At 42.3% G+C, this 24,264-nt stretch overlaps 1 protein-coding gene across 4 annotated transcripts in view; it reads left to right on the top strand.

Moving 5' to 3' along the window:
- Positions 1-24,264, top strand: part of ehbp1 (EH domain binding protein 1) — a 115,883-nt gene that overhangs the window by 59,519 nt on the left and 32,100 nt on the right. For 3 of the 4 annotated variants that reach the window (XR_003295819.1, XM_026309037.1, XM_026309036.1), the window contains exons 13-20: positions 1,015-1,815; positions 2,991-3,032; positions 3,276-3,422; positions 13,376-13,526; positions 15,922-16,158; positions 18,253-18,410; positions 21,840-21,978; positions 22,294-22,394. Coding sequence is in view for 3 of the 4 variants with exons in the window: in XM_026309037.1 (XP_026164822.1) it covers positions 1,015-1,815; positions 2,991-3,032; positions 3,276-3,422; positions 13,376-13,526; positions 15,922-16,158; positions 18,253-18,410; positions 21,840-21,978; positions 22,294-22,394 (1,776 nt within the window). In the remaining variant the exon portion in view is untranslated. The remainder of the gene's footprint in view (positions 1-1,014; positions 1,816-2,990; positions 3,033-3,275; positions 3,423-13,375; positions 13,527-15,921; positions 16,159-18,252; positions 18,411-21,839; positions 21,979-22,293; positions 22,395-24,264) is intronic. The other variant, XM_026309038.1, reaches the window with a different exon arrangement.

Raw genomic sequence — 24,264 nt, 5'->3', positions numbered from 1 at the left:
CAACATTGATTTAGTGGTTTAACAAGAAGAGTCTCTGTTTGAATGGATGGATGCAAACTGTAAACTTGATTTAAAAAACATGCTGGATAAATAAAAGTAAGATATTATGGAGATGGAAGAAACAAAATGAGTTATACTGATCCAGGACAGGGCTCAAAAAGAGTACTCTGCAAAACAATCCCTGGGGTAAATAAAGGTTAAAAAACACACTGTGGGGGGTTTGAATGTCAGAGAGGGAGATGCACAAAAAGAGAGCGAGATTGATCGACTGGGGAGATCTACGGAGGCAGTGAAACAAACGAGCACTGCAACAGGTTGGAATTAGATCAACACTATCAAGCAGGCCAGATACAAGCTGTGATACCTTGGAGAGATGGATGGGGAGGCTTTGTATGTGTGTGTGTATATATGCGCAGGAATGGAGGTATTATGTGTGTGTGTGTCGTTAATCTATTTATTTACCTGTCATTGGCTGCGATAATGGTTTTCATCCCTTCTCTCTCTGTCTCTCTGTCTCAGTCTATCTGGTGATGGGGGATTGGGTTTCCTGTGTCGCTTGATAATCAAACCTGTATTTTCTCATCAGACTCTAATCAGACCAATTACACGCGTGACGGAGAGCGTGGGCAGGTTGATGTAGGGGAGCGATAAGGAGACACACTTTGGGATTAGGTGCTGTGTCTTGGGGTATCTGTGTCTCTTATCAGGGACAACCATCCCTGACATGACCTGTCAGCAGTCATGCCAAAGGTGTCTCTCACATATGAACACACATGACTCATGCATGCAGTGCATCATGCACCAAATGCAACCTGTGTCAAGAAATGAGGCTGTCTCACAAACTATTGCCACTCCTTCCTCCTTTTCAGTCCTTGTTGTAATGCAGCATATTCTTGTCTTTGTTCAGTTTTTTTTCTGCAAACAGTAATTGTGCTGGTAGGTTCTACGGACACTGGCTCTGTGGAATATGATTCTATAATTGAAAGTTTGTTTATATTTGTCTTTTCTTGCCAGGCGTATGATGGCTTTGCGAGCCTGGGCATCTCCCGTCTCCTGGAACCGTCTGACATGGTGCTGCTGGCTATTCCTGACAAGCTGACAGTAATGACCTATCTGTACCAGATCCGCGCCCACTTCTCTGGTGAGGAGCTCAATGTGGTGCAGATAGAGGCCAATAGCAGTCGCAGCACCTACAAGGTGGGCGACTTTGAAACTGATACAAATGCCTCAATAGGACAGGACAAGTTTTACGCTGAACTCAATGATGTGCAGCATCGCCAGGCTAACTTGCAGCCTGTTGCATCTGTTGCTGGTGCTAACAATGAATCTAATGGCACAAAAGCCACTGAGGAGGAGGTGATGGAACCGGGTCTGAAACCTGAAGTAGGAACAGTTTCGTCCAGCTTGACAACAGCAGCACCTTTGCAGCCTTCACCTCCTGTCCCATCACCATGCACAGTATTAGCCACCTCAGCCCATGTGACACCGCCAGGTGCTGGAGACAGAGGAAGTCTGCTCAAAGCAAACACTTTGGACCTTAGTGAGCTACCACACAGGATGGAGAGAGAGATGGAAAAGGAAAGACAGCAGAAGGAAGCAATGGGAGAGGATAAAGGGAAGAGAGTTGCAGAACCAGGATCGCCGACCTGTAGAGGGGCCTCTTCTTCCCCACCCAACGAGAAACTGGACTTGTCCTGTCACAGAGATGCAGACCTCATCAAGAAGAAGAGGGCTGGTCTGTGTCACTCGGAGTCTGAGCCCACGTCAGAAACCAGCTCCCCTCCAGTCAACCACACAGACACACCTCCCAAACAGGTAAACACCCACACTGGCATTAAGCTGAACACAAACTGATTGTGTAAAAAGTCAAGCTCCAGACTGCCATGCCAAGCTCTACATGCAGACCAACTTATTGTGGAGTTGTAGCAATAGAAGTGTGAAGTTGAATACATGTCTTTTAGGGGTTATAAGCTATTATTAAACACTATCACATCTAATTATAAATCCTGTACCTTAAACAAAGGATCACTCTGTATAATGTAGACAAATTCTCATCATGCAGCTTAAGTCAGGTATTAAAATTACCTGTATGAATCTGCATGGCCCCTAAATGGATTGTTAAGGCTTTTATCCTTATACCCTGGCTATGATTGAAACTTTCATAGCTACATCAGTCGAAAGACAGAGGATGCCGAGAACTTTCATTCCCTCTTGGCAATTGCTAAGCTTCAATCCCAACCTCGTTGATGCCATTGCAGAGATGGCCGTACCAAAATTCTCCCTTTCTGCATTAGATGTTGTCGACGCCTGTCTTGTTGCTTAGACCCAGACACATCAAAGCCGGGCCCTTAAACATGTGGCGACTATAGAAGGCACCAGAGAACCTCCTGCTTTGACATTTCATTATATTTTTCATTATATTTCTCATCCCTTCAGTTGATGGCAGTTGGCGCCGTGACTGCTCAGGCGTAGCGACGCTTTGCGCAGAGCACACCTCATCTTGTCTCTCACACGCACTGGCACACACCTGTATTTATGCACGCACACAAACACACATTGAATACATTGCTGCATGGTTTGGTTAACCGCAGATTACTGCTTCCTGTTTACAAGTCAAAAGGTCACAGGGCAGGCGGGGGCAGCAGGGGAGTTATGACAGCTATGACACCCCATTTTGAGCTGCTGTTATCTAGTTAGCAGCATGCGTCTTTACCAGGTTTGACTTGTTGAAAGGATAAACATGTTCCACTGTTAATAGCATGGTAATATTCTTCTCTCTAAGCCCACTATAAAAGTTCCATTTGCACTTGCCCATAATACATCCAGAATTGCTCTGCTGGTAAAATTCAAAGCTAGGTGTGTGTTTTGCTTTCTTGTCAAAGCTGTCATGCTGTCCACACCAGCGTTCAACCCTGCTCCTGCATTTGGGTCTGCTTGTCTTGATGTTTTGCTTAGCAGCAGTAGTTAAAATTGAGTTTTCTCTTCTAAAGGAGCCCACACCTGCACCTGTATCAAGCCCTCCAGCTGAGAAGGTCAGTAAAACTTTGAAGGGAGCAACACACTCCATATGTTAATATGTTCACATCATATTTCTTCACATAGCTTTTTCAAACTGTACGAGCCTACAAGGACTTATTTCCTATATCCAGCTTGTTTGCTTACAGGATATTTTTTGAGTTTCGTCAGAAGTGACTTTGGGCCCAGTCCTTGTTGTTGTAATCAGCATTTATGCTATGTGTTTTATCTGATCACACTCTTTCTTACTTCATACACAGAGGGTGCTCTCTCGTCAGGAGGAGCTGAAGGAGAGAGCTAGGCTCCTCCTGGAACAGGCTCGTAGAGATGCTGCAATGAAAGCTGGCAACAAGAACGTCCCCAGCACAGGGGTGACTGCACCAAACAGGGCCACAAACGTCTGCGATGTAAGTCGAAGGAGTGTGTGTGTGATTGCATGGGCGCAAACTAGTTCTGAAATTGAAACGTTCCTCACTGTAAATAATGATACTGTCTTTATAAAACAATGCAAAGGGGTTGTCATTTTAAGGTGTGACACAAGTGGAAATTAAAGCAGACCTGACTCACAGCTGAGGATGACTTAAGACTAAATCTGAGTTTGGTTCAGTCTGGATCCTCAGGTTCCTGAGGAGTGGGTTAGTTCTTGGGACCCCCTCTGTGTGCAGAGTACGTAAAAGGAAAGAGGACAGAGGATAAAGAGGATACACCCCTGCCTCTTTTCTGTACACACTGGAGAGCTATACTGTATCATCCTCTGAGTGGAGGAACAGCTACTAGAGTGACCACCAGCCTTTTTAACACCCTCATGTCTCTTCGAGTTTCTGCTCACTACACTTGCAACATGCTGGAAAAACCTGTCCAAACCGTCTCATGCCATGGCAGTCCACTTTAATAAACCCTTTATGAGAAGGGGCCAAGACTTTTCCTTATTAACTTCTGCTGAGACTCTCTTATGGGATGCCTCTCTCTTTGGTCAACTTGAGTCTGCACAATTTTCTTGACATCCTAACCAAATTTGATGCCCCCTCGCTTTCCCTGAACACTGAGTAAATGTTGTACACAAACACCTGTCAGCAAAAGTACATTCATGGTAAAGGGGGGTGAGAATCGCTGTACCGAAGCAAACTAGACTAGAGAAGACGCGAGTGAAATTGCCAGCTCTGAACCGAATACGCTCCACTGAACATAATATACTGGGAGTGGGTTGGGGGGGTTGCACGCTGATGGAGCAGGAGTTACCCTGGGAAAGCTCTGTGGTCAAATCCTCAGTGACGTTTCCAAATGTTTCAGAAAGAGGAAAGAGGGCAAGAAAAAAAATACTGTCTTGCGCGAATTGTGACGACAAGGGATTTGAGGGTAAAATGAAATAAATACCTTTTGGTAATGAAATATCTAAAAGGAAACAGCTGCATGCCCCTGCATTCGCTGCCTGAATCCTTAAAGAGAAATATGTCCTTGAATTAGATGTTTTTTAAAGTGTGTGTGTGTGTGTGCATGCTTCAGTATATTGTAGTGTGTTGTCTGTGTTAGTGTGTAGGCATGCAACTGTGTGTTCATGTCTGTGTGCAGGCCACAGGAATAGCGATTTCGGCATAATCTGAGGAAATAAATGAGGACCTTCCAAGGATTGGTGCCGTTAAAAGTCTTCAGAGGAAGAAAGCAAATTAAAAGACTTTTTCAAAGCAGTTGCAGCACCAGTACATTTCTGTGGTGACAAAAAAGGTCCTCTTTTGTCCCTTGTTGTTTGGCAAGATGGCTGACTTCACTTAGATTAGTTCCTTAAAGTAGCTGGGCCCACTCCTCGGCTCTTTCTCTCTCCCTATCCTCCTGATTTTCTTACTCATTTCCAAGGACAATTGGTTAATAACCCCCTCGTGCACTCACACGCGCACACACACACACGGGAAGGAGGAAGAGGAGGAGGGACAAGAGGGAGATATTGAATTGTTTACACTTTTTTTAATAGGAAACATTGATCAAAGGAATACGACTGGCCCTGAGGCCAATGTGCTGATAATTGTTAGTGATTCAGATTAGATTACTTGATGTCTTGTTTTGATTAGTGTGTGTGTGTGTCCATGTTATCAGCTGGAGAGGCCCAAGCCTTTAACACCTCATCCATCTAAGTAGGTGCTTTGCGGTTTAGCATGCATAAGGTATAATTTAATTCAATTAAATCATGCTTCCTTCTTCCAGAGAAGTGGCTAATGTGGCGGCAGCAGAATAATTTTGGGCAGAGGGAGAGGATGGGTCTACTTTAGCTGTTTTTAGGGATCTAATCTTCAAAGCACAAATGACAAAGCAGTTAGTCAAAGATTCATGTAACTAAAGTCATATCGAGCTCAAAGCAGCACGTCAGGTTCTCTGTAGTGGTGAAACAGTAAGAAATATTGTAAGATTGGTACCAAATAATCGCAGTTTTTGGATGAGGTAGGATCACAGTTAGCAAACTTCCCTCCACATCAGAAATAATAAATTCATGTTTCAGTTTTCTTCCTGAACATTCCTGAATAGCAATAGGTGAGAAATATAATCAGAGAAAGGTGGACTCATGAATAAAATCTGGCCTAATTATTTTCATCACTTGTGTCAGATACAGATTACAGAGAACTGTTGGGATAAAATGTTTTCTTGTAGTTTTTACTGTAACAGCATCATTTTGAGGCTTTAACTTTAGATTTCTTGTGTAATAAAAACAGTCTAGGAACTTAGCTTTTCTTCTATTTTTGCAATCATTAATTACAGTTTACATCAAAAACACAAAATTGAGTATGACTAGTAGTTTTCCACCATAGAGGATCATATGTGATCATATCAGCTGCAGGTCGAGGTGAGTAAACACAAAATGTTAATATAAATAAGAAATGTTAACTATACATAGCTACACATCCACAGTCTCAATGGCTGCATTTAACATGAGTGTAGCTGGATGTCAAACAATGTGTTGGATCCTTGTTTGGTGGAGGTGGTGGTGGTGGTGGTGGTGTGTGTTTTTGTGTGTGTGTAGCCCTGTTCTCTTGACCTTTGCTCTCCCTCCTGCCATCCCTAATTGTAGCCCACAGTGACTGGTTCTTTTATCTAAGGTCACAGGTTCAGTTTTCTCTCTTTCTCTCTCTCTGTCTTCTCAGTCACTTTCTAACTCAGTTCCTTTTATTGACAGTCTATTTTTCTAATCATTTTAAACCCCAGTTTGGCACTCACTGTCCTTTTCTCCGTATCTTTCTTTCTGTCTGCCCTTCAGATTTCTCGCTTTCTGTTCAAATTCATCTAGTGTTTCTGTCTGTCCTACTCTCTGTGGTCTTTGACTGACCAGCAGTCCTGCTAATTGTTTTGTGCCCACCACCTCCTCCTCCTCGTCCTCATAGGTGGCCTTCACAACATATCACTAGTCACAGAGCAGACGTCTTGTAATGTTGTAATGTCACTACCCCCTACCCACACAGCAGCTCGATGGGTCATTAATGAGCTTTCCTAAAAATAAACAGTTAGTTTCTTCATTTTATCCTTATTGCAAACACCCCAGTTTTTGTGCTGCTCTTTGAGTCTTTCCCACTGGTATTATTTTAATGGAGAAGTACATGTGTGTCAGTGTGTATTTGCTTCAGGTCTTCTCATCCGTTAGCAGTTGAGAACAGTAATTTCACACCGGCCTGGCCAGGCTAATTATCAGGATCCACACTGGGTTGGGAGAAGAGTGTGTGTCTCTGTGCATATTGACACACAGCCATGTGCTTCTACATGCATTAGTGTGTGTTTCTTTGCAAAATCTCTAAAGCAAAATTATGTGTGTACTCTCTAATCAGGTATAGCACTTGTGCACTTTTGTGTTCTTTTTAACATTTGTGTGTGTGCTCTTGCGGTATGCGTTTGAAAGTACATGCAACTGCTGTGGTGTTTTCCAGGTAAGAGAGTTCCCCTGCTCACTGACTCGTTGTGATTCCTATAATTGGGTCCCGTTTGATTTTTGCCGACCAACACCCCAACCTCCCCCTCCGTCGCTTCCTCTCCTCCTCTCAGGAGCGGAGGTGACTCCTGGGTCTTTGCTGTTGTGACCCGTGGGTGTCGTCATCTGTTCCCATCTGCTGTCAGTCCTCTGATCCTGACTTTTCTTTTTCTTTCTTTCTTTCTTTTTGTTTTGTTTTTTTTTTTACATTTGTGCCACTGCTGAACAAACAGAGCCCTCTGGCTGAACTTTGGCATTCCTAAAAGTAAAAAAAAAAAATTATCCGTTAGTTATGAATGTGCTCTATTTCATTGGATCATAAAAATGCATTTGCTTGTCAGAGTCACATTATGACAGTTATACCAATTACCTGGTTGCCAGCCTTAGTTGTGAGCTTCTGCTATGATCTAACTTTATAATATAAATATTGTAGTTGCAGATGATTTTTAAGTCCTTGTGTTTAAAAAAGGACTTTAATCCTGAGTTTTCTTCTCATAGGTTTGACCAGTGAAAAGGCTGCCAGTAAATGGATGTCTCTGCAGCAAATATTGAAAAAAAAGTATGTTTTGAAAATGCAAATACGGCCTTGTGCTCTCTACTTTGTTCTCCACGCTTTATCCTTTACACCCCCCCTCCTCCTATCCTCTTTCCTTTTCAGCTTTTTCCCACCAGTAATAGTTTTTCCCCAGGTCTCATTTTAATGTGGCTGCCGTCCCTTTTTTCTCCCAGCTCTCCCTTCTTTCTTTCTCTTCTCTTCTTTCTCTTCCTTCAACCCCCCCTTTTTTTTCCAGCTCTCTTTCTTCTTTTTGAAGAATCTGCCCTTAATGAAACTAAATAGTTTGGTGGGGAGTTTCTTTGGACTGTGTGTGTGTGCTTGTCTTGGAGTGTGTGGGTATGTGTCGTGGCTGAATTGGCTGGAGTGGAGATCAAAGGCAGTCTCTAAATTGAGTGTGTGTGTGTGTGTGTGTGTGTGTGTGTGTGTGTGTGTGTGTGTGTGTGTGTGTGTGTGTCTTAAGTAAGAGAAAGACAGTTTTCTCAATTGCATCACAAGAGCTGATCAAGCCATCACAGAGGAAAGCTGTACACTTACCTCTTCTGATCACATGCACTTTTTTCTCTCTCACTGTCAAGTTATCACATGCCTCATGTTCACATTAGGCCAAGTGGACAGGTCAGATGTTTTTCACATAAACTTTGACTTTTTTAATGCCTCTGTATATGACTAAAAATACGGAGGATGAAGTCCTCCATGTTTAATGTTAATTGCATCTGAATTCACATTACTCCACATTAACAGTTTTAATATTTTCTCTGTGGTAATTTCAGGGTAAAGCCCCTCAGACACACTGACTGCCCTTTATTGGATGTTATGCAGTCGGGGGTTACCTGTATTTTTTGTCTTCCCCTGTCATAAAGTTCAGTTCTTTCCACCTCTCATCTTTTCATTCACTCTCTTCTCTGTCTCTTCCCAGTAATTATCCAATCTATTTAAAGGCCGCAACCTTCCCAACGTTCTCGCCTGTCAGAGTGACAAGCTCCTCTGACTTGTGTGTATGTGTGTGTATGTGTGTGTTGAGTAGTCCCTGCTCCACTTTACCTGTTCTACCTGTCCTATTGTATAAGTGCCCTTTGTTAAGCACACACACACATGTAGTGAAGGAGGACATGAGGATTGTTGGTGTGGGTGTGGAGGATACAGAGGATAGGGTTAAATGGAGGCAGATGATTCGCTGTGGCGACTCTTGAAGGGAGCAGCCAAAAGGCTGACTCGCACACGCACACACACACACACACACACACACACACACACACACACACACACACACACACACACAGTGGTGAGGACAGACTTTTGAATCAGCAGTTGAACATAACTTCAGAAGTCACACACATTTTTTTTTTTGCTTAAAAAACTTTGTCTTTGGTTTTTTGAATTTGTGAGACAACGTTTGGTTTCGTAAACATAACACATGCATCTATCTGCTGCTGCTGAAAATAATAATACTTATTTTATGAGGGCAAGTGCACAGTATGAACCAGTGCCATGGCTACAAAGGTGTCATAATTGTATTGTGGCTAGCTTATATTTTGATACACACAGCTTAACACATGTTAGAAACACATACCACCCGCTGCACAAACAACAATGAATTAAAATACCACAAACATCTTCAGGAACAACACCTGATTATTTTTGACTCTTTGACTGATCCAGTTTGAAAACCAGGATATTCGACATTTGAGGACATTCAATGATATAATCTATTTCCTGGCCCTTTAATTTAATCTTAGCCATCATAGATAAATGCCTAACATGAACCCTAACCATAACCAACACTTGCTTCAAACCCCAACTCTTAAACCAAGTCTTACCCCTCTGAAGTTGTGAGGACCAACCAAAATATCCTCACATTGATACCAAAGTGAAATTTGTCCACAGTCATAGAAAGACATATCTACACACGCACACACTGCAACTGTTAAACCCTGACACATTCACAGATATGTATAGCTAACACAGGTACACAACAGCAACACTTCCACACCACCTCTACATCTCACAGATTTATATGTATGTACATACACAGTCCCCTATCATGGCAACGCACCCGTCAATTCATAATTATGCCGTGTCTTGGTTCTTTGATAGCTGTGTACAGTGGCTCTTCTTTAATTCTTTATCAAATGCATTGATCGCTGTGGGCCTTGCACGCCCATTGATCCATGCACTCTGTCTGGACACACCCGATAAGCGCTCTCTCTCTCTCTCTCTCTCTCTCTCTCTCTCTCTCTCCCATTCTCGCAGTCTCGTTCTCTCTCTCCCACTCTCTCAAAAATTGACCAATTCATTTATTCATCTCAGTGTTTTGTGGCACAGTCTAACACAAATAATTAAGCCACTTGGAGGGCTCCGTAAAGAAGATGTAGCTTTGTTCCCCTCAGTCATCTCTTCAGGAAATAGACCTATGGTGATATGGCTTTAGAAAAGTCATATGTTTCAGCATGTTCTTGTCTGACATTATGGGGGTATAATAAAAAAGTGGGTGTATTTGTCAACTGTGTGACACTAGTGACTGAATTTAACCAAAATCTGCATCTGTATCATCTGTCTGACCTTTGAAAATGTGTTTATGAGTGTGTGACTACACAGCTACATGACTGCTATGTGTGTGGTTTTGTATGTGTGTGTGTTTGTCTGGACAAGATAGAGACCTAAAGCACCTCTTGACTGTGAATTAGCCTGTCATGACAAATGTCTAGAACTGCATGACTGGCTGCCAGACTGGCTGGCTATCTGGGAGGTTGGCAGACCCTTGTTAGATAGTGATTGTGTGTGCATCCCTGTGTGCATGTGTGTGTGTGGCATCACTCTGTGCCCACGCCAGGTCTCTGTACATGACCAGTGGTGCGTGCCCTCCCTCCCTCTTTCTCCTTGCCCAGAAAAGAGCAACCAAGGCGGCAACCTGCTCTCCCTGCTCAAAAAGAGCTTCCAGAGCGGAGAGGGGTCCTCAACCCGACGCCAAGCCCACAGAGGAGCCCTCTGTCTCAGCCTTGCACTCAACCGTTTAGCCTCTCTTCCCCTGGAGGTTCCCGGAAGTAAATGGAAAACACAGTACATGATTGTTCTTGCTGTCGCCATTTAAAAAAGAAAAGTCTCTTCTCCCTCTGAGTCTCCATTCTTGAAGCTGTGCTACCCATTGACCACCAGCTGATACACTGTCTCTCCTTTTTTCCTACTGGTTTTTCATCCTTGCTTTGATCCCATAACAACGTGGTTGGTTGAGTTAGTGTTTACTTTTTTCTTTCTTTTTTTTTTTTTTTATAAAGTTGCATATCCATGACTTTCACATCCACTGGAAGTTGGTGCCCCGTGTTGCCAAATAAAAGGAGCCGTGCGTGTTTATTTTCCCTGTTTTGTATGATATCTGTCACTACTTTAAGTTGGCAGTAGTGAGCGTGATCATCACTTATTTTTAGCATAATGTCCACTAGGTGGCATTTCATCACCAGTTGGTCAACAAGTTCGTAAAGGTAAAAAAAAAAAAGTTTTAGCATATTATGTTCCACTACAGAAATGAGTTGTGATTGGGTTGTTAATGGCAGCTTATTCATATAAGGTACAACATTTTGCGTCTTTTGCATTAAAATCACACATGCACAAGTAAACTAGGCCACAGAAAGACTGGATCATAGATCATGTCACACATTGTTTTTTGCATTAAAAAAAAAAGCTCTTCCCGTCTTTCCTTACAAACAGATTCTCATATTTTCTAATCATTGGCTCTGTAGCTGACCAAGCGAGGCGCTACTCTGATGCATTTTTCTATAGTGTTAATCCTAGCCTCTGGATAGGCAAAGTCAATTTCCTATTTCTCGTCCCCAAAATAGCTGACAACAATAATGCAGTAGGATGGTTTAGAGTATGCTGGAGCCTGAGCTGTTCGTATACACACGCGCACACACACACACACACACACACACACACACACACACACACACACACACACACACACTTAAAACTGGTAGCTGTATCCATATCTGTAAAGGCCAGATTGGATATCAGAACCAGTCCATAGCCAGAAGGCCATCAGGTACACTACTGTTAATAATATTAGATTTATTAAAGCAAAAGCAAAGAGTCCTGCATTTGTTATTTTGTTGTGTTTTCTTGTTTTGCTACATTTGGTGAAGATTTTCTCTTAATGTACTTGTTTTTTGTTTACAGGTGTTTTCTTAGGTTACAGTGCATTCAGCTCTCCAGGCAAATTTGACCCCCAGACTCCTGTCAGCTATCTAAAATTGAGCTTTGGTGCTTGTTCTGCTGATGTTAAGCATGCTACAGATAGGTTTTTAGGCTTGGCCTTGGCTTTGAATCTCATGTTTGTAAAATCCTGTTTTCAGTTATTGGTAAAAAAAAAAAAAAAAAGTCAAAATCTAAAATCTTTTGCCTTTAGCTTTGTCCTGTCTTTGTCCACAAATTGACTTGCTACACATTTTCTTTCAACTTAACTATAATTATTCCCTGCTTGGTTTCCTGTATCATGACTGTGAAAGAAGTGTTCTTATACTTGACACTACTTTTCTACACAAGGTATCAACAATCTTCTACTCTCATTCATTTCCTCAGTCTTTATCTCTGTTTCTGTCTCTTTATCAGTTTCTCTCTAAGGTGTGTTCCTTCTCCCTGTGGGCATCTCCTTGGGGCTTTCTCACATAGACACACACACACACACACACACGCAAAGTGCATTAGGGTTGCTGTCATTTACAATGCAGACCTATTGTCCCAGGCCAACAATGGCTACAAACAAACAATTGACATGGAAATGGGGAGATGTAGCTCATTAGTGGGTGCTGCTTGTTTTGTTAATGGATAAATGGGTGGCTTCAATAGGCCAGCCCTAAAACCCTGCCTCAATATGGAGAAGCCAGATTAACAGGAAACCACAGGGAGAGAGAACAGTGACAGAGAAATGCAGCTTCACTCTCCCTTGGGTCATATGTGGTTGTGTGTGTTTTGGAGAGGGGGTGTACGAGATGGAGTGTGTGTTTGGGCTTAGGTTGTGTGTTGTGTTGTGTAAGACAAGTTTATGTATGTGGGTGAGTGAGTGCATCACAGAGCTTTGTTAATTCATGTGCCTCCTAAGCTGTGCTGATTTTGTCTTGAATCATGCAGGCCGGATTCAAAGCAGTATTGTTTCACCTTAGTTTAATCCAGAATTGACTTTTTCTCTGCATTGCTCTCAAGCTGCCACAGCTCTCTTAGGCATGAACTTGTGTTCTCGCTCAGTCCTCTGGAAATCACCATGACAGTCAAAAAACTACATTTTAAATTATCTGTCTTGGACACTTGTGCATCACTGCCTGGTGACGTATACACTTATGGCCTGTGCATGAGTGTGTGCTTGGTGGGGTCGTCATCAGTTAAGTGCTTGTCAGTTGACATCATCAAGGTTTTCCTATTTGCTGTGTGTGTGTGTGTGTGTGTGTGTGCGTGCGTGTGTGTGTGTGTGTGTGTGTGCGTGTGTGTGTGTGTGGCTTGTGCTATCTGTAGGATCAGATTGGATCGGCCTGAAAATGGCATTTCTGCCATTACTCTGATGGTGATGGCTCAATACTGTATCTGTCTAGTGCCAAGATGCTGTGTGTGTGTTTGTCTGTGTGTGTGTGTCTATACACTCCTAACTCCATAATGCAGTAAGTGTACATCCGTTTTGATAACAAAACTTTTTTATTTAGTATTTTGTAGTAGTTGGCGTGTCTGTGAAGACTTTATTCTGTTGTCTGTGTGTGTGTGTGTGTGTGTGTGTGTAAATAAATGAGTATTAAATGAGGGATTTCTTTCATGTTTTTTTGGGTGTCACAGCATTTACCTGTAGCTGTACAAGTTTTTTGTCCATATATTTGTGTGTGCAGGAGCGGGATGCTGAGCGACGAAGGCAGTTGAGAGAGCGAGCACGGCAGCTGATAGCTGAGGCTCGATCCGGAGTCAAGATGTCTGACATGAGTTTGCTGGATGCGTCCAGCATGGAGAGAGGCAACAGCAGCAAGGCTAGCCCTGCTGGAGGTCAGCACACACACACAGACACACACATCAGTAGCAACAAACCTAAACACATGGCATTTATGGAACACCAAATTTTCATTTAGGCCGACACTCAGTTCATCTAGATTTGATTAAAAGGCCCTGCAGTTAATTCACATTTGCTGACAACTGCTAAACTACACGCTAATACTCATTAGCTAATGCAAAAGAAAAGTCACAGACACTTTTGACATACACTCACTTTCTTCGTCCACACATGCTACGACTTACACATTTCCATTATGCTCTCTAAAGGGGTTCTGTCTAATCCTCAGAGAAAAACAAAATGTCATTTGACGGCGGCCGTGGGTCTAAAAAGCACCACCCTCATAGTCAAAACAGCAGTTTCCTCTGCAGCTCCTCCCTTGTCTTGTTCGCCCAGTAATTGTTAATCAACACAACACATTGTGTAGCCAAATTATTCTCCAAATACCAAACACTTCTAATACTTGCTTGCAGGGGTAGCAAATGCTGCCACACGCATTTCCCACTGCTTTCCATTTCCTTGAAATTGGGGTTATTATGATAATGATCATTATTAGACCTCTCTAGTCATTTGTTTCAGATTCCTCCACATTACAGCCTTTTGGCTATGTTGTTCAGGTAGATCTGGTGCTCTGCATGCAAATGACGTGTGAGAGTCTAGACAAGTGAGGCCAAACAGTGCGCAACCTAGAGAAGGCAGTTATAAAAGGAATGATATAATTGTCAACAAGAAGAAGGAGAGAACCAGGATACAGACACTCTTGATATTTAAAAGTGGGGATGATTGGTAAAATGTGGGCTCCTTAGATGAATAAGAAGAAATGAAGAGGCTACCAAATGTTGAGATATGGCAACCTGGCATGGCAAGCAGATAGTGGAGATGAAAAACTGAGGCATAAGAGTAAAGATTACATATGGAAAAAAGAAAGTAAGAAAGGTAGATAGGCTTAGAAGGAACACGATAGGCGGAGACTGGTGGTGTGTTCCTTTTAGATGAGAAAAGGGACAAATTAAAAGCTAACAAATCCTAAACAACAAGACGTGAGATCAGCGACTTGTTATGTAAAACGACAGAAGAGACAGTGAGGCAGAAAGAGGGTAGCACTTGATTTATTTGCTCATTCAGCTTTTCTGAATTGGGCTAATTGTTGATCTCATTAAAAATGGAGTTGGAGGAAAGAACAGAACAAGGGAGGAGGAGGTGAGGAGAAGAGAGAAATGCTGTGGGCTGTGATACACAAGGCCTGCCGAGCAGAACGGCTAATCCTAGCCCCCACTCACTCTCTCTCTCTCCGTCGTCCTCCCTCTCTCCCCTCAACACCATTCACAGCCCTTTAATGCAAGCCCGGGCTGCCCCCTCCATGTGTCTGCCCGCAATGAAACTTTCCAAACTCCATCACCATGGTCTCCTATTAATTAGGCCCCAGCCAGCCACGCAGGAACGGCATTTGCTAGCACGCTCCGCATCGCAGCTAGCAAATTAGAAAATAAAAAAACAAAAAACAGGAGAAATGCTGCTGTTTTGATTCTCTTTCTTTCTCACTACGTTCCCAGTCTCTCTCTTCACCAAGTAGTAAATAACAGAGGAGGGGGCTTGCAGCGTCAGACACTCTTTACTGATTGTTTTGTTTTAATCCATGGTGGGTTATCCATGTAGCTAGAGCTGCTCAGGTCTCCATTTGACTTACTTCTAACATGTTTTTTCTTTTGTTTCTAACATGGAGACACTGTTGTTTCTGTTGAGCTCCTCAGGAGACTTAATGGAATATGTACTTTCATGTTTTTGTGGTTTTTGTTTGCCGTACCTTTTATCTGGAAAAGGAAAGGCTGCCAACAGATCTTTGAAAGAGGGAAATTAAACAGAGGTCTCAGCTTCTCTGTGTGTCCGATATTGTAGTGGCTGTGCATATAAACCCACACAGATATGTAGACATGACTCAAAATCTGCTCCTTTTTCATACTGTTAATTTGGTTAGACACTATACTGGTTAGTTGTACTGTTGGGTTGATTCATTAATTAGTCTCACACTTATACGATAATTCTGCACAGATATACATTGTCCTGCCTGATTTGCAGATGTAGACGGAGCAGTACGGAGACAAATCCTGGTGAATTTTAGGTTTTGAAATGTTTAAGGAAAAGATTATTGATTCAGCTCACCACAGACTGCTGTTAACACAATTTAACCTAACACTTCTTTTCTCCACTCTCCTCCCTGTGCCTTGATTTTGTCTATTTCTTTAACTCCCACACTTTTACTCCCTCTGCTTTTATCCCTCTCATCCTTTTTCCCTTACATCCTCGCCTCCTTCTTCTCCTTTATCAAATTTTTCCATCTTTGTCTCAATCCCTGCCATATTTCGTTCCCTCTCTCCCTCTCTGCCCCCACAGAGGTTTTGTATGGAGTGAGAGGTCATCATGAGGGTGATGGTGTTGGTGGTGAAAGGGGTGAGGAAGAGGGGAGGGCTGAGCAGGCGAAGCTCCATTTTGGTGGTGATGATGATGCTACAACGTCTGCGTCTGCACTGGTTACTAATCCCCTGCCAGTGGAGGCCCCTCATCCAGCCACTACCAGCGTTCTGGGGCCCCTGGAGCTTACTAACCCCAGCTTTGAGCTAACCTCATTGGGTAAAATCCCTGGCTGAAGCTGTGTGGTGCTGCATGTTTCACTGTCTTAACTACCTTTAGTCTAACTAACATGTTTACTTGCCTAAACTTTCTTTGACATGTTTCCTGCACATTCAGTGGTTAGCTTTCACATATGCATCAAGAATTTGCAATTTCTATAACACTCGCTCTCTTTATCACTAATTCATTACCCATTATTCAAGACCAGTCATGTAGTGTATAACAGCCTTTATCAGAATTTGAACACGCTGGCATTCACTTTGCTTCTCATTACTCATTTACACTCTTCTTCTCCTCAGTGGATCCACTTTTCATGCCCCCCCTGACCTCTGCATCCTATTGGCTCTGAACTTATTGATGCCTCACAGTGGAGAAACTAACACTGCATATATGTCCAGTGCTTGTTTTGCTTTTACTCCGTTTTCTTTCAGAAGAAACTTCTTTGAATAGTAATTAATAAACACTAACCCACAGAAAAAAATAAAATCATATCTTCAGGAGAGCATTTTCTCAAATCTTCATAGGTAAACTAATTACTTTTGGTATTTAATGTATTTTATTTGCTTCCTCAGTTGTCTGCTGATATGAGATAGGTGAGAGTACAGCGAGTAGAATAAACAAACATGAAAACAGGCAAATGCTTCTCCCAGCTTTGAAGTTGCAATATCTCTGCACTATTTGGTTTTTCTTGCTGTTTGTGTAGGTTTTCTTCTTTGTTGACGGTAATTTTTATGTAATCTTGAAAGAAATGAATGGTGGTGATTGTACCACTAAAGTATCTGATACCACTCTTTATTCTGTAAATATTTTCCTCATAGATGTTTGGTTTCTCTCATCATTTTCATTTAGCCCATGTCATTTATCCAAGCGGTTCCTCTCTGTATTTGAGTCCTATGTTTTGGCATCTACTGTATATGAGTCTGTGTGTTTGTCTATATTCTTGTGTGTGTGTGTGTGTGTGTGTGTGTGTGTGTGTGTGTGTGTGTGTGTGTGTGTGTGTGTGTGTGTGTGTGTGTGTGTGTGTGTGTGTGTGTGTGTGTGTGTGTGTGTGTGTGTGTGTGTGTTTGGAATTTTTATGCATGCATCATGGGATGTGTGTGTGGGTGTGTGTGGGTGTCACGGGGGAGGTGGCACATGAAACGGTTGCCCTCCTGTTCTTTCATCTTCTTCAGTGCAGTGGTCTGGCCTGGCAGGGGAGCTGTGGTTACCAGTCCCTGGAAAATAAAGCTGTACTACTGGAAGGCAGAGAGAGGGAGTGACTGAGGGAGCAGTGAGGAAAGGAAAAGAATGAAAGGACAAAACAAGCAAATTAAGGCAGGTTAGAGGTTATAAAAGGGAGTTTTGACAGATTGAATTAGAAGAATTAAGCAAGACAACAAATTAATGAGCATAGGTGCTAAAAGCAACCGATGTTTTAATGACAAAAAGTTATTTTTTCAGCATGAATGGGAAAATATTTTGGCTCGTTGACATGGATCCTAAGCAAGTGGTTGCAAGTGAAAGGTTTTATTTTTTTTTCTTAGATAGGTGTGACTACTTTAAACCAATGCAGCAGCCCAGCAATAAATGGATTGTAGTTGCATGGTCATCGTTGAGGCTGTGGTGTTGCTTTATTTTATATAAACCTTTCATACAATTTTTAAACAAAATGTTAAAAACTGCTAAGAAGAAAAAATGAATTTGTCAAAAATGAGACATGCTCCCCCTCTGTTTTGTTTTTTTTTTGCCTTCATCTTGCCCTGTGGTTACCATGGTGATAGTCCCAGCAATGTACACTCAGTACCTCAGCATCTCTCTGCGGTACAAATAGGACTTAAGGTTTCCTAGTCTGTCCAGATCTCCATTTCACACATCATATACATATGGTATATGTCTTGTATATCTCACATGTAGCTCTTAGGTGTGATTGTGTGTTAATGTTGTTTAGCAGTGGCTGTGCCTGTCAGTCTGTGTGTGCTGTATGTGACATTCATTACTTTTGTTCCATTTAAATATCTGTTTATAGAGGAGTTGTGTTTTATGCTTATTTAAAATGTTAATCCTTCAGTTTATTTTTAGAGTCACTGTTACCCTTTTCTTGCTTTCTCTGTCCAGGTACCAACAGTAAGCATGTGGATCTGAAGCTGAGGAAGTTAACGGAGGTCAGCCCAAGAGGAGTCACCTCCCCTTCATCCCCGTCCTCCTCCTCCTCCTCTTCATCCTCACCCACTGCCTCCTCTAGCTCCCCACTCAGCCCTGCTGAAGTAATGGGGGTACGTACATATTCACCTCAAAACACCCACAGCCTATCTTTATTTTCTTTGTGTTTTTCTCTCACTATCAAAGGGTCAGTTCAATCAATCAAGTCCAATTGACCCTAGTTGTCAGCCAGCTGACCCTGTGTACACTAGCCAGCTCGACCACTTCATATAAGAGAGTTAGTTTATCCCTCCCGTGTCCATATGACTCTGTATAAAGCCATGACACACACAGTGGCATCATAATGGTCTCCATAACATGTAGCAGTCCCTCTTTATTGACCTTTTCAGACAGTTGTTGTGTGTGTGTGTGTGTGTGTGCGTGTGTGTGCGTGTGTGTGTGTGTGTGTGGATTGGTGGGGAAGGGGGGATGTTGTTGCTGCAGCATGAGTCTATATCTTCTGATGTGAATATTGAGTCGGCCAGTCTTAACATCTGTTTAATTGATTTTGAATGTCGAGTGGAATAAGGTGTAAGTGTGTGTGTGTGTGTGTGTGTGTGTGTGTGTGTGTGTGTGTGTGTGTGTGTGTGTAGCTGTCAGTACAAGCAAAGCTCTCTGTGCTTATGGCGACACAGGGTGTCTTTGATCATCGATTCACATAAACACCCACTTGTGTTCAAAGCCTAAAAGGCTTAGTGCTTTATGGCCAAAGGAGTGTGTATGCGTGCTTGTGTTACCGCTTGACGCAGACTAGAATCACCATTTGGTTAACACCTTGGCCAGTTCAAAACCTCATACCCAAAAAGTACTTCCCAACATTTATTGAGCACCTTCTGTTGGAGCTCCATGGTCTTCATTGTATGAATGTGGGTGCGTGCCTGGGTGGATGTGAGGCAGTAAATGCTTTCAAGATAAAAGCGCTTCATAAATTATGCTGATGATTTTTTTAAAGTACTTGGCTATCAACAAATTTAATAGTTTGTAATCAATTCTTCTCTTAGAGATTTTAAAGGATAAACTGTCTTGTCCCAAGAGGACTGGGCATCCCAGAAGTCCTTCAGGCAGTGAGAACAACCTGCCAGAACATCACACACGTACACACACACTGCCCCTCTCATTAGTGATTGTGTGTATGCGCAGCCTCGGTGGCACACGATAAGGGCATGCAACACTCAGCAGACTGCAACATTAGTCACGCAGCCCCCTGCATGCACATTCACAGGCTCACACGCACTGAAAGCACTGAATCACCATCGCCACAGCTTACCACAGCGATGATAGCAGCGATAACAGATAAAGAGGGAGAGTGAAAGAAAGAGTAAGATATGAGGAGGGAGGGGACACCTCAATATCTGCTTGTCCCAGAGCGTAAAAGAGACAGAGGGGTAGCCAAGTGGGCAGGTGCTCTGTGAGTGTGTGAGAGAGATTGAGAGAAAAAGACATGGTTAGTTTTTAAGGATGCTCTTCAAGAACAGTGGAGATTCATACAGTGTTAATACACATCTGTATGATGTGGCAGCATTTTAACTGTCACTAGTTATTTAGCCTTTGTTTATATATAGCCCAAGTTAACATAGTTGAACAACGTCTCCTCAGGGATTTACTCTTTACAAACGATTCCCTGTAGATATTTGCAAAGGTGATGCAATTTTTTCAATGACTACATCAAGATGTAAAAAATCAAATCCTTTTCATGACGTTTGACAAGAACTTCAACATTAATCCAATAAATCCTATGGCATCCAAATATCAGTGATAGTTTTCTTTTAAACAGACATCTGAAGTATTTATAAAATCGGCCACAGGAACTTGAACTCTGGTCTCTAACAATATTCTGGTACTCTTCTACACACCCCATTTTCGATCACGCTTTTGTGACCAGTGTTTACTGAATACAGACTTGGAGTAAATCAGTACATACACATAACTTGGAATGACTGTTTAGTCACTATTTCATGTGAAAATACTCAGAAGATTTATTGCCTACCTGCTTTAAAGCTGCAGACTTAACTTTAAGAAGCCAACTGTTCATTTGGCACCGGGCGACACATTTTTGTGATTGTCATACACTGGAAAAAATATTATTAGTGTTTTTTTTTTTTTCCCCATCTAGGAAGTAGGTAAAAACAATCAGATGCTGCAGTAGCGGTAGACCATTATGATGGTCTTTACCTGCTAATCTTTTCTTCAAATTTCTTTTCTTCAATCAGTAATTTAAACCTACTTTCTGCTCTTGCTGGTTCCCTCGGTGCTGCCCCAGTGTTTGACATGCGCACACAAACAGCAATGCTTTCACACACCCAGTCGCTGGCTGTATGTTTTAAAAATGTTTAATTGGGCATTTTGTATATAGCACCTCATAAATAAATTTGACTTGATATAAGGCTTTAAGTGGCTGGTAGAAGCTGACAGACTAATAGACAAAGCAAAGTGAGAACAGACTAATTGCTGACATTGTTTTTGAAAGTCAATAATCTGAAGCTAAACTAACAACTCCCCATGTACAGCTTGTTCCCCACCCACACTGTCTCTATTAGTCGTCCTCGCTCTGCACAGCCTGCTTGACTATCTCCCTCTGTCTCAAGCAGTGGAACATGTTTGCCCTAATTGTCGACTTTATTACACGTTTCGCCGTCTTATTAACGTTGCCACAACGTCAATCTTAGCCCGAGTCTGTTTCTTTTCCACTCGGCTTGGCATATTTGGAGGCCTGGTAATAAAGCATTTCTGCATGCCGTTTTTGATAGTGGGAGAAGCGAGCGTGCAGCTTTTTAACACATGTTCACTTTGAAAACAATAGCGTTTTTTTGCATTTTGCATAATCTGAATATATTTTCTGGCTCGGGGTTTTGTTGAAAGTCAAGTTAATTGCCTCCTTTTTGTCTCTCTCATGAGTGAGGGTGTGTGTGTGTGTGTGTGTGTCTGTGTGTGTGTCAATATATCAACTTCTACCAGCTTTATCTCATTGCCTGTCAGTAGGTGTGTTTTTACACACTTATTTACATGTGCACTAATGTGGTTTTGTGTGTGTGTTTGGTCACAATAATCACAAAGTAGCTGTGAAATCCTGTAACCACTGCCTAATAAAAGCTTGAGAGCAGATCTGAGTGGCTGGTAGAGGCTGACAGAGTAATAGACGAGATGTGGAGAGGCTGCAGACTAATTGCTGACTTTTTTTAAGTGAATATTTTGAAGTTTAACCAACTATTACGTGTGTGTGTGTGTGTGTGTGTAAATATTCATTTTCTGTGCACTCCTTGGATTTTGCAGTGATTCTGTATATATCTATACTTTACCGCTCATATTGCTGAGTTGTACATCTTGAGAACGAATTATGAGAATTTATCAAGCGCAGGGATTTGTCTGGATTGAGGCTGCAGCACCAACCAGAGCTGCAGTTTCATCATCAATATAATTACCATTACAAGTAACCATTAATTGCATCAAATTCCTATGACATGTAATATCAACACATTAATATTAATACTTTCTGTGTTTGGCAGAATAATGCAGTGGACATGAGAGCAGAGCGGCTGCGCAGAGCAACAGAAAAGTTGCGTAGCCCAGTAGTCTTCAACAAGGACTCTGCAGTCAGGAAAACACAGCTGAAGTCCTTCAGCCAGTATGTGGAGAGCAGACCAGGTGGGTGACAAAACAACACAACCATGCATACACACAATGTGTTTAACGTTCAGGTGAGAAACACTTCCTACACTCTTACTTTTTCTCTGTAAGTTGACCAACAGCCAATAATTAAACTCTGAGCATACTGAGTGCAATGTGACAATTTTGATCATTCCTAAAGTTTGGGGTGGAAAAGGCACAGTAACTCATGAATATCTTCTTAAGAATATTAGCATCAGTTGTGGCAAACACACAAACTATATGACCTCAACCTTCTGTGCATTTTCCCGTGAGTTTTCTTGCTAACATCTGTCTGTGTCTTCATTCCTCCAGAGGTGAAGAGACAGAAGTCAGTTCCTGAGGATCTGAAGAAGGCTGAGGAGGACTGGGCTTCACCGACGGAGGTCGAGATTCGCAGACCATTTGAAGAGGAGGTGTGTCCCATTTTTTGTCTCCTAAATTACACTTCTCTTTGTGAAGTTAAAGGTTGCCCCACCTTCCCCACCTCCTGGTAAAAGGAAAAGCATCAGACATTATAAAAATCTATACTGTAGAGAAGACAATAGTACTGAGATATTGGTCTCTAAAACAACTTGGTTCTGCTACTGTTTGGCTGTGGTCTGTTTTGCATACAGCTTCATGAATCCTGTGTGATGAGCAGATGATCATGCCTGAGAAAAAAATGAGGTATTCTTGGCAAAGAGAAAGAGAGTAGTTAGGGGTCAGAAGAGCAGTTCGAAGTTGCTCCTACTTGGCCTGTTTCTTATTAGTCAGCTTTATTTCTGTCTCTCCTGTCTTCTTAGATAAATCTATCATTGAGCTTGTCTCTCTGCTCAGTCTGTGCTCAAAATCCCCCCCATCTCTTCACCTTGTCCACCTCTCAGCCACACACTCTACTTTCCCCCTCTCTCTCGTTACTGTCCTCTCTTCTCTGCACAGACATCTAAGTATTGATCTAACACACTGCCATTTTAATTATAACAATGGTAGATATCAGCTGCTCTGCCATTTAGAGGTGTGTGTGTGTCTGTGTGTGAGTGTGTGTTGGCAAAGGCGCTTTGTGCTTGCATGTCCTTCACACTCACACTCTCTTCTCAGCCTGTGTTTGAACTTGTGTGTACAGAGAGTGTGTCTATAAGAATGCTATTATTTCAGTGAGTGTGTATGCCAGTGTGTGTGTGCGCCACAAGGGACTGTGGGGTGAATCTCTCTTCCCAAGCAGCCCTCTCCTGCTCTCGACCCTGCACCCTCCACCCCAGCACACACACACACACACACACACACACACACACCCTCCCTCCTCCCCTTCCCAGTGCCTGGGCCCCAGGGTTAATGGGTGTTCAACCTTTCCATTATCCCGATCAGCCAAGAATTACCTGCTGAATGATGTTTGCATTAATATAATATATATGGTAATTTCCCTCCTCTTAATTACGGCTGGGCCGAGCGCGGCAAGGGGAGTGGGCTGATCATGTGTAAAATTGATTTGCCAAGGAAAAATATGGTGATAGAGCGAGAGCGCGCAAGGAAGAGGAGGGAGGGAGGCTGCTGGGAGTCAACACACACACACACTTGCATAAATCACACATGCACACAACCACACAGATGCACACACAAATGTTGGAAAGAGTACAGAAAAAAGTGCTGGTCTGAGTGGAATAGAAAAAAACTTTCTCTTCCCTGCTCACTAGTTCACCTTCCCATTAAGAAAAATGAAGTGCATCAGCAATAAAATGGAGATATTTTTTCGGATGCATCCTCAGTAGTGAATTTGAATAAACATTTTCTTCACTCAGAGCAGTTTCTCTGGAGAATAGCAAGCAGCCTGGAGACAGAGGTGAAGAGGGGTCAGAAATGGAGTGTGTATTAGTTGCTTATAGTTATAGAGTGAGGTGTTTATGTATGTGTTCATATAATAAAGCTGTAGAGTGTTTGTGTGTACGAGAAGTTGGAAGAAAGACTTATCTGAAATGGCAGAGTGTTGGTGTGTAGAGGTGTGTGAAGGAGCACTTGATTGTGTAATTAGTTAAAGGGACGATTGAGATATTGAACCTGCAGCTGAATGTAAATAGTTTCAATTTTCACAAACTTTTTATCAGTCGGAAAATAAACACATATGCAGAAATGTATCTACAGGAAATGAAGGCAGAAGGGAAAAGTGTCTTGATGATATTTGTTTAAAGGAATCTGATGACACTTTTTAATCACCTCTCCTACAGTCTTAAATTTCTGTATTTCTCTACCTCTCTTCATTCAAACCTCAGAACAGGAACCCATTTATACACCTGTTATGTGGGTCTGACA

Source organism: Mastacembelus armatus, chromosome 15 (genome assembly GCF_900324485.2).
Source record: "Mastacembelus armatus chromosome 15, fMasArm1.2, whole genome shotgun sequence".
Classification (NCBI taxonomy): domain Eukaryota; kingdom Metazoa; phylum Chordata; class Actinopteri; order Synbranchiformes; family Mastacembelidae; genus Mastacembelus; species Mastacembelus armatus.
The sequence above is the reverse complement of the archived record's forward strand: the minus strand, read 5'-3'. Positions and strand labels throughout refer to the sequence as shown.